Source organism: Salmo salar, chromosome 21 (genome assembly GCF_965601325.2).
Source record: "Salmo salar chromosome 21, fSalSal1, whole genome shotgun sequence".
NCBI lineage: Eukaryota > Metazoa > Chordata > Actinopteri > Salmoniformes > Salmonidae > Salmo > Salmo salar.
Genome location: NC_138311.1, coordinates 32,020,175 through 32,030,772, shown reverse-complemented (window position 1 = coordinate 32,030,772; position 10,598 = coordinate 32,020,175). Strand labels below are relative to the sequence as shown.

Below are 10,598 nucleotides of genomic sequence, written 5' to 3'. Positions count from 1 at the left end.
ACTGTAAGATTATCCAGCCAACATGACAGATATGTAACCTCTGACCTCCAATAATCCCTTTATTTTCAGACGCATAACCTAGCGTTATAATTCACAATAGAGGGATGCAACTGAAAAATACACCCCAGTGCAACTTTTAAAGGCAAGAACTTTTAATGGGCGAGTAAACCATTTATTTAACCATTCAGACTGTCATTACATTTTTTAAATGAACAAAATTGTTGTCCATACCAACTGCAGCTGTTTCAAATGACATTTTTCCTCCGTTTCCCCAGTCTTGGATCTGTTCCATGGTCCAGAACTATTTTTCTAATATTCATAAGAGGAAATCTGTAACAGAATCCAATATATCCTTAGATGAATAGTGTTCAATTACAGTTGGATTAAGACAATTTATCTTTCCCATCTTCTTTGGTAATGTGCATGGATTTTACATATCAAAGAGTACAAAAGCAATACAAAACTATATATTTACATAACATTCAATCGCCCACCTGCTAGTCTAAAACCATAATGTCCCAGATAAGACGGTTTTGTAGTACAGTATGTCATATTGAGCCACATCATCACGTTTGTCTAGTTGGAATACGTGGAATAGTCGGTCCACTGTTGTGAGCAGTGTGTTCAAACTGGCTCAATGTTGTTCTACATTACATGGCCTTGTCTGTCTGTCTGTCTGTCTGTCTGTCTGTCTGTCTGTCTGTCTGTCTGTCTGTCTGTCTGTCTGTCTGTCTGTCTGTCTGTCTGTCTGTCTGTCTGTCTGTCTGTCTGTCTGTCTGTCTGTCTGTCTGTCTGCGAGGGTGGGCTAATCTGGTTAGCATGGTGGGCCAGGGAGGAAATGGAGGAGTGATGGGGGACAGGGAGGGGTTTACCCCCAACCAACAGGCTGTATCTATTTATACAAATCCCTGAACACACACACAAAGACATCATCATTTCTGCTTATATCCACCTTGTAATCTATGCAATAGCGTATGATTTGCACGGCTGTGAGCCAAGCACATACACATATACAAGCACGCATCCACACATACACTGTACACACGCATACACTAAGCGGCAGCGTAGGAGGCCTATAGGCTACATCTCAATACTACTTTTGTTAACTCATCCTGATAAAACACCAGCAGTCCTTCTCACCACTACTGCTGCCTTGCCTCTCACATGCAGGCAGCCCACTTGTCCACACCCTGGTAGACAGAGGAAGGCATGTGGGGTTTAAATGACTTAAATGTAAATGTAAAATGTAATGTGGGGTTGTCTGAAATGATTTCAGGAACACAACCTTTCGTTGCATAGGGTCTGCCCAATGGTTTGCCCATTCCATGTGTGTGTATGTGTGTTTGTGTGTTTGTGTTCACAGGCAGGTGCGTGTACGTGTGAGTTTGTCTGTCTGTCACGCTGTCTATCTCCCAAGGTTCAAAAAGACTAAAGTAGAGTGAGTTATGGGGTACTGACTCTACATGGTGGGAACAGACCAGTGTCCTGTTTCTAGAGCCGGGGCCACTGAGGATATCTTCAGAGTGATGTGTTGAAACAGGATTATAGCAGTGTCTGCCCCAATCTTAGAAGTGTGTGTGTGTGTGTGTGTGTGTGTGTGTGTGTGTGTGTGTGTGTGTGTGTGTGTGTGTGTGTGTGTGTGTGTGTGTGTGTGTGTGTGTGTGTGTGTGTGTGTGCGTGCGTGCGTGCGTGCGTGCGTGCGTGCGTGCGTGCGTGCGTGCGTGCGTGTGCGTGTGCGTGTGTGCGTGTGTGCAAGGGAGAGTGTGTTTCACCCCAGTCTTAGCATTGTATTAGCTCTGGTCGGCCTGTAGGTTTCCACTCAGGTTTTATCAGTGTTGCATGACCCAGACAGACAGGCCCACAGCTCCCAGAGTAACACTGGGACATTCCTGTCTGTTGTCTTGTCTTCTATGGCTGTCCTGGAGCACAAGAGCCCCTCCCACATTTAAGGGGCATAAGAAAAAAAAACAGAAAGCAGAAGAGTTTGGGTGTTTTGATAGGTCGGAGTAATAGCACTGAGTGCAACATCCAGTCGATTGTTCATTACAGAAGACAATGCAGTGAGGTTCTGTTGTGCTTTCTGTTTATTGCCTTCATTTGCATGTAAATGAAAGCTGTATTGTAGCCGGAGGACAGGCTGTGTTTTGGACACTCTGCACCCTAGGGTCTTCCTGCATCACATGATCAAACTAATATGTAAAAACACAGCACACTCACAGCACATCCCTAAAGCTACTTGGAGGTAAAATGCTAATTGAGTTCATTGTTTTGTTGTTTGCACCCCCATCTGTGATCATGCACGTACACATACACCTTTGTCTTATATATTATCTGGTGTGGTTTAAAATATTGTATAAACAAAAATACATTATACTAAAATCTTTGATCAGCATTGCCCCACTATATTAAGGCATCATTATAGAATTTCTGTCATAACATTTCTATTTGCTACATTGTTAACTTTTTTATTTTGTGGACTACTCTTTATGGTATGCACAGTGGCTCTATGTCCATGATCCACTTGCCACTCTACAAACCTCTGCATTTCAGAAAACAGACAAACTACAGGAAGCAAGCTCAGGCAGAGATCCAGCCCAGCTGTCACAACATTTGTCTCTGAATCTGACAAATGGAATTTACAAAGTGTTACCTTTTCGATTGGACAAAATCCAGAATGACTCTGAAAGACAAACGCCAATTTTCATGAAGACTCTGAGCTTCTACTGTACTGTAGCAGAGGTTTAGCCTATATCCTCCGGCATAGTATCGTGGATGACAGATGTTCTCTGCCAGCGGAAATAGGTATTTTTTTCAGGAAGACATACACGCGATACGTAATTTGGCCAAAAGTAATTACACTGTAGTCCTACTGTCGCAGAAAATGGGCCCAATCCCAGTATTTGTAACAATACAGGCTATTAAGCTCAACAAAGTCTACTGTGTTCGACGTGAGTTGTAGACTGCGTGTAATATCAATGCTGATAAGACGGCTAGTGCCGTTGTGAGGAGAAGAGGTGTCTAAAAGCGTGATGGATGGTGAGGGACATCCTCATTTTATCATTACGCACAACATTGTCCAGGAGCTAAGCTATGATTATTTAAAAAATATCTTCCTTTTGTTTTTGGTCTATAGCCTACCCGATGTTTAATAAAAACGTATTGTGATAATTGCATCCATCAATATATTGGTCTATAAACATGCTATTCTAGTGCTATAAAATTTAAAAAATCATAAGATGGTGGCTCAAGAAAAATATAGTTATCGTGAATTTCTCGCAGTATAACCTAATGAAAAAAACTCAGCTCAAGTGAAAAACAATGTAGGCCTACTTAGGTAGCCTATTATTGTTTATTTCAAATTACAACGTGAATTAGGCCTACATTGTGGGCGTTTAATTAACATGTACCATTGCGATTATGTAGCCTGCCTGTATGATTATGTAGCCTGCCTGTATGATTATGTAGCCTACCTGAATGATTATGTAGCCTACCTGAATGATTATGTAGCCTACCTGAATAATTATGTTGCCTACCTGTATGATTATGTAGCCTACCTGTATGATTATGTATTCTACCTGTATGATTATGTAGCCTACCTGAATAATTATGTAGCCTACCTGAATGATTATGTAGCCTACCTGAATGATTATGTAGCCTACCAGTATGATTATGTAGCCTACCTGAATGATTATGTAGCCTACCTGAATGATTATGTAGCCTACCAGTATGATTATGTAGCCTACCTGAATGATTATGTAGACTACCTGTATGGTTATGTAGCCTACCTGTATGATTATGTAGCCTACATGAATGGTTATCGAGCCTACCTGTATGATTATGTTGCCTACCTGTATGATTATGTATTCTACCTGTATGATTATGTATACTACCTGTATGGTTATGTAGCCTACCTGTATGATTATGTAGCCTACATGAATGGTTATCGAGCCTACCGGTATGATTATGTAGCCTACCGGTATGATTATGTATTCGACCTGTATGGCTGTTGGTTAATTCAGGTTGGAAAATAATATAAGAACAGTTACTTTGTTCTACCATAATAAACCATTCATTTGATGATGTAAGTTCAAATATTAGTAAAACAAACGAAAAAGCATTGCTTAGCCTATTATTGAAATTAACTTAGAAAGCATTAGGCCCTAATTAAAAACTCTCGATTAAGAAAAGGTTTTGGCATTTTTCGAATGGGCAGGGGAAAAAAACGTATTTAGCAAATTAGCAAAAACATTAATAAATATTTCAATTGTAAATCAAAGCTTGTGGATGAATTAACTTTGGGCGTGTTTTACTTCAATTCCGGGTTGGCTATAAGATAAACTAGATAGACATGGCCTAGGTCACCAATGGTCATAGGTCAGTGGAAAACGTACTCATTTTCCTGTTTTCATTATTGTTGTCATTATTATTATTAGTCTTATTATTATTATTACTTGTTTAGTTTAAATAATCCGGTAACCAACAGGCAGTCATCAACTGGCAAAACATGTTCATCTGAATATTGGTTTTAGCCTACAGCGTCTCAAATTCAGCCCTCCCTATGTAAAGTAGGCAATGTACTGGTCCCAAATGATCCCTTTAAATAAGGTAAAGTAATCTACAACAACAAAAAATGGATTGACAACGGGAAGACAGAAACAACGCATAGGCCTATTGGTTTTGAGTTCACCTGGCGATATCCAGAGAGAGAGAGTACTGAATATTTGTCAGTTTGCTCATAACTGTATAAACATGTAAAACGATCTATAGACTACAGTTTACTTATTATGTTTACGACAGCCTTCGGCCTACATTCCTGGCAAAGACCTGTCGAATAGGCTAGTAGGGGTTGCGTGTCAATAGTCTCCTTCATGCATCGTTGTTATTGGCTATGGGTTCCGTTTTGTCAAAAAATAAGCCACATTTGTACACAAAGTGCAGTGCACTTGTATTATTATGTATCTGGGCCCGTTTATCCCCGGAAAAGGAAAGAGCATCTTATCATGGTTAAAATGTGATCTAATACATTAGGGTGAGTTGAGTTTTATGGACTTCATTAAAGGCTATTTACCTGCTCTTCGTTTTCATCCGTTTAGATCAGATGCAGCTCTATGTTGTGAGCAGATCAGAATTCAAATGAATCATTTATTTTCAAATGATCAGGCTATAATATCCAAATGTTTGGGAAGATGTTTTAAATCTAAATGTTAAATCTAGAAGAATGCAAGAATAAGGCATGTCATTCTGAGTTTAATTGTCATTAATAATGTTATTTTCATGTTTTATTTACCAGCAATATAGGCCTAAAGTGAAAAAGGAAGCAATCACACAGACCGTGCGCATGATCTTGAAGGGAGTCGCGTGACCTATGAATCCAGCCACACTTTGAGCCGCGTGCTCTGACTGGATCTCATTCGTTACACGAGAAAATGCTGAGTTTTATCTTTCTAGTGCAACACAAAGAGTTAAGGAAATGAGTAAGAACTGTAGTAGTGCACGGCAAGGCAATTTCTTGCCCTGCAACGCTCTGAACAGGCCTGATATCATCATGCCTCATAATAAAATGTTCCTTTGTAAAATACACCATGTGAATATGGATACAGTGACCCCACTCACTTGAATCAATGAGCTGCAAACCAACTCCATACACACTACGATTTATTCATTTAATCCTTGAACCTATTGCACAGAGTAGTGCACAATACAAAAAAGAGTAGTGCTGCCTTTTTTCCAATATAAAAATGTTAATTTGGAAACATGGTTTAGATGTAGTAGATAATATATTCCCTCTAACTGTCGAGGGAGTTAACATATATTTCGTTGTAGTATTCCAAGATATCGTGAATCCAACACGAGATGAGTCATATAGGCCAATCTTTCAGGCCCAAACGTAGGTTGAGGCATACACCAAGCGGCAGGCAACTATCTAAAAACAGTGGCCTACTGATTGTTAGGGACTCGCAGTTCGGGAAGAAGGTATAGTCTATAAGAGAGAGATTCATAGATGGGGGTTTTTCAGGCTGTTTTTTTTCTCGATAAAATCTTTGGCTTGAAGTGGCAGATCACGCAGTCTGTAAATTCATCGAGGTTTGATATAAGAGAGAGAGATCACACAACATTAGGCCTAAAGCGACAAAGATAACAATCACATCATTATCCAAGTGCAGGGTGAGTAGTACTGTATCCCCTTCTCCTTAAATTATCTATACAGTCTAATTTTTGGCTATTACTTTTCCATCATGTTCGTAGCTTGTATGCATATTTTTTTATCGTTTATGTTCATACACAAGCCTTTCAACAAATTGAACATATTTTACACTAGCCTTGACTATCCACAAATATTTCGTCCCCAAAAGGTGACTCCTGCACCATAGTTTTCCGAGTTTGTAGCACATTTGGGGAAAGCGAAGTCTCAGTCACTCTCCTCCTTGTCTTCCTGAATGGTGGTGGTGGAATGGTTGTACAATCCTTGCGCCATGAGCTGGAGAGCCAGGCCGTTCTTATAGCCGTTGGCCTTTTTGATTTTGGCCCGTTTGTTCTGGAACCAGATTTTGATTTGTGACTCATTGAGGTTGAGCTCTTGGGCTAGAGACTGTCTCCTCTGCTCCGTGATATAACGGTTGGCCTGGAACTCCGTCTTCAGTCTTTGAAGCTGCTCAGCCGTGAACGCCGTTCTGGGTCGCTTGTCTTCCTTTTCGTTTTTCGTCTTTTTCAATTTCCGTGTCCTTGGGCCTACAGTAGGGACGACAATAAAAACGGGAATATAAATATTCAGCGAGCGCCAGAGATCTATAGCTTTCATCACCCAGAAACAATTCCATTGCTGATTTTAGGTTAGATTTCATAATAATAGCAAAATAATAAAAGCAACGTGCCCTAATAATAACCATGATCCTATATTCATAATAATAAAAAATAAACAATGTAATGATGGTAGGCTAATAATAATAAACAATAATAAATTAAACGTTATTATAGGGTAAGTATTTGCTGTAGTCTATATAACGTTATGGCCATCCCAATGGTTGGCCTTTAATAATCACTGTGAATAACATTTGGCTAGTGAAAAGAGTAAGGTCCATGCTGCACTCAGTGGCAGGCCTTTGTGTGAACTAGCTGTGGGTCGACTATCATAATTATTTAGCAAAAATATGCAAACTCTAAAACTTAAAGCCAACTACAGCAATTTTACAACATACACGTTTTAGGGCTTTTGGCAAGTGTGTCTGTTATAGGCCGTGTTGATCAAAAGCCTACTAAAACCAGAATCATTAAAGCTCAGTGATCTCTAGCTTTGTTGACATAGGCTAATAAAGGCATTCATTCAGATATCCTGAATTTACGTTAAAATATTTCGCCCAAAATGCAGATTTATGTGCGTATGTGCGTATGGGTACGCTACAGTATATATTTAAATATACAACATTATCATGGGGCTTGAGACAAACAAACAGCCACAAATAAACAATATGATAGGAAATAGGAAATATAATGTATCCGTTAATATTTCTTTTTAAAGTTTGTAGGCTATTTGATGCTAGGCCTATCTACTTTTTCTAACACAAATACAAAATCTTCAGTAAATAGTTTTTTATTTTATATTGATTTATATAGGCCTATCTTTAGATTCCCTATCATTGTTTTTGCAATGATTTTGTCAATACCTACTGCAGGTAGTCTAGTAGTTAGTGCGTTGGACTAGTAACTGAAAGGTCCCTGGATCGAATCCCCGAGCTGACAAGGTACAAATCTGTCGTTCTGCCCCTGAACAAGGCAGTTAACCCACTGTTCCCTGGTAGGCCGTCATTGTAAATAAGAATTTGTTCTTAACTGACTTACCTAGTTAAATGAAAAATATATATAAAACGCAGTCTTTTGGACAAGTGTATTTTAATTATGAAAAGCTAATTTATTCACATGCCAAAACACCATTGGAACCATTGGACTTTCTTAGTCCAAACAAAATAAACATTGTGCATGCTTACCATTTAACGTAAACATGATTAACAAAGTAAGTTGGGAGAATTACACTAAGTGCATACACAGATAATATACATCCTCTATCAAGACAGTCAAAATTGTTAATTAATTCAAAATGTCGACAGCAATGAGATTCTTTTCCAGGTTCTCGTTTTTTCAAGTGCACCTTCTTTAACTTAATTATATTCAACCTTGATTTTTATAGTCTCATTGAGATTTGAAAATATATTGAACACGGTCCATTAAAATGATTGTAGGTAATGAATAATATACACTATAGCCTATATAGGCCCTGTATGAGCCTAAAGTTGTATTATGTCAAATGTAAGAACTATATCTCTCTTTCGATTCAATTAATGGACTCTGTTCTCATTTTAAGTTACATTATTTTAAAACATGTCACATCTGCAAGGATTTTTTTGTAGGCCTTTAGCCTACAACATGCAACCAGTGGTCATGTTCGGCCACACAGTCATCAACGACATGTTCTGATATGTTCTGATATGTTCTCAAATATGCTCTTGAAAACAAACTACTCGATGTTTCACTGTTTCCATTCATTTTAATTTATTGGTAGAATGTGCACATGCTAGACTAAGTCTATCAGTCAACTAAGCCAATCAGTGAATATTTTCCAACTTGCACCACGTGAATGACAGATATTGGTAGACCATCTTGAATAGCATCAAATCAATACATTACTCAAGATCAATATATAAATGACAAAATATACAGTAGGTTAATACTGATGCTACACAATCCTATTACAGTAGTTATGTATAATATCAACACACAATTGTCCAAGTGGCCTATTTGTGCTTTTTTGCTCCATATATTTATGTAATAAATAAAGGATTATTTACAAATAATAGCTTATAGCATCATTTAAAATGGAGAAGGTTTGATTCCAGTTGAACATTGATTATGTTAGCCTATATTTTGCAGTCATTATTTTCATGCAGTAACAGGACCACTAAGCATGCACTATAGCCTACATATTTTGTCCTTCATCACAGTGCGAAAAGAGAGTATAAAATATAGTTTTATTTCACAAATAAAGGTACGAATTAATTTAAAACATATCAAATACAAGCATGTTGAGGAAAGACTACTATTTCTGCAACTTGACTATTGCGCATTTATAAAATCACGCATTAGGCTACAATACCCTGATAAAGCTTTTAAACAACTATTGCCTCACCAGATGAGGGCCTGTCCGAGTATCTAGTGCAATACACCCAGGCAGGCCACAGCAGCGGCTGGGACTCGGGGGAGGGCGCTGCGCCGCCACTAACGCCGTTCACAACCATAACAGGAGAAGTGTTCTCGCCGAACTTGGGCGTGCTGCCTCCGGAGCTCTCGTTGGCTTTCGAGGACGAGGTGCTCTTTTTGGGGGTTGGAGACAAAGCCAAGGACGAGGTGGAGGAAGAAGTGCTGTCGCTGCTGCAATTGGAGTCCTGGCATGGCGTTCCAGGATGAGTCGGTCTGGCGACCAAAGGGTGGGCGCGCTCTCGGCTGGAAGTCTGCGACCTCTCCCTCTCCCTCGCACCTAAGCCCTGCTCCTTCCTGCAGCCGAAATCTGGCCGTAGAATATTGTCAATAAAAAAGTTGGTGGTTCTGTGCGCCTGCTGCGCTGCTTGGAGAGGCAGGATGGGCGGCGAAGGCAGACTGGGAGAAGGAGAAACGCTCTCCCCTTCACTCAACTCCGGGCTGTGTAGATCCCTTTGCCCCTCCATCACTGAAAATGGTTGCAAATGGGTCGATGCAGGCTCCTAACCAATTCCACTTGTTTGTGTGTATTTGTATCCAAATATGACAAGAATGAAGCAATACGGTGCACACTAAAGGAGAATTACTCCCTTTCTGATTTGGTGCACATTTTGATTTCTAAATTGTTGACATCCTTCGTGCATAACGCACCAACGTGTCATGGTAGTCGACTATGACAAGACTGACAAGGCATTGCACGCTCCTCTCGCAGCCACGAGCTTTTCACCACTGTCTATATGACAGTTCGATCTTCACCAACTCCTCACATCACTCAGCTTCTCCCACACGTTTCCCACACTAACCGGAAGCGCGTGAACCCCTTCGAACGTGCAGTGGGCCAATCAATGACCGAGACACTTTTGGACACGGTGGCCGAGATCCAATAAAGTCTCGCATCTCTGGGTAAGTAGGCTACATGGTACCAAATGGGTTTTAAGAAAACCCAACAAGATTATCACCGCTACTCGCCTGCTGCAAACCTGCCTGTTGTATTTTCAGCTACATAATGCTAGATACGGATGTATACACATTAGACAATTGCAAATGCGTATAGCCCACATTCGTCGCCTTTTTATAGGTTAGATTTATCTTTATGATATATGCCCAAATTATTAGGAAGCTAAATGGGTTTATGCATGCACAAATGCTACTCTAAACAACGTGGTGATAGCGCACAATTCATTCATTGATTTTTAATATATAGGTCTATTGATTATTTATTTATGTGTGTGTGTGTGTGTGTGTGTGTGTGTGTGTGTGTAAATATTGATATATGCAGGCTAATTTAATTCACGTGTGCCTTGGTCCCACAAACAAATGTGCAGACATAACCAGATGAGTGGCTTTCACCC

General features: G+C 39.7%; 1 protein-coding gene across 1 annotated transcript; it reads right to left on the bottom strand.

Moving 5' to 3' along the window:
- Positions 1–5,246: 5,246 nt before the first annotated feature.
- LOC106582058 (homeobox protein engrailed-1-B) lies at positions 5,247–10,078 on the bottom strand. Its single transcript, XM_014164753.3, has 2 exons — positions 9,179–10,078; positions 5,247–6,729 (listed from the first exon to the last, which is right to left on the bottom strand). The coding sequence occupies exons 1-2, from the start codon at positions 9,711–9,713 to the stop codon at positions 6,410–6,412; spliced, it is 855 nt and encodes a 284-aa protein (XP_014020228.1). The 5' UTR covers positions 9,714–10,078; the 3' UTR covers positions 5,247–6,409.
- Between the last annotated feature and the right edge of the window lie 520 nt (positions 10,079–10,598).

What these genes read in the sequence shown, in the direction of transcription:
- LOC106582058 (XM_014164753.3), bottom strand. Translation starts at nt 9,713, where the DNA reads ATGGAGGGGCAAAGGGATCTACACAGCCCGGAGTTGAGTGAAGGGGAG. An exon ending in CTCGGACAGGCCCTCATCTG is followed by an intron (nt 6,730 to 9,178) that starts GTGAGGCAATAG and finishes TCCCTACTGTAG; the next exon opens with GCCCAAGGACACGGAAATTG.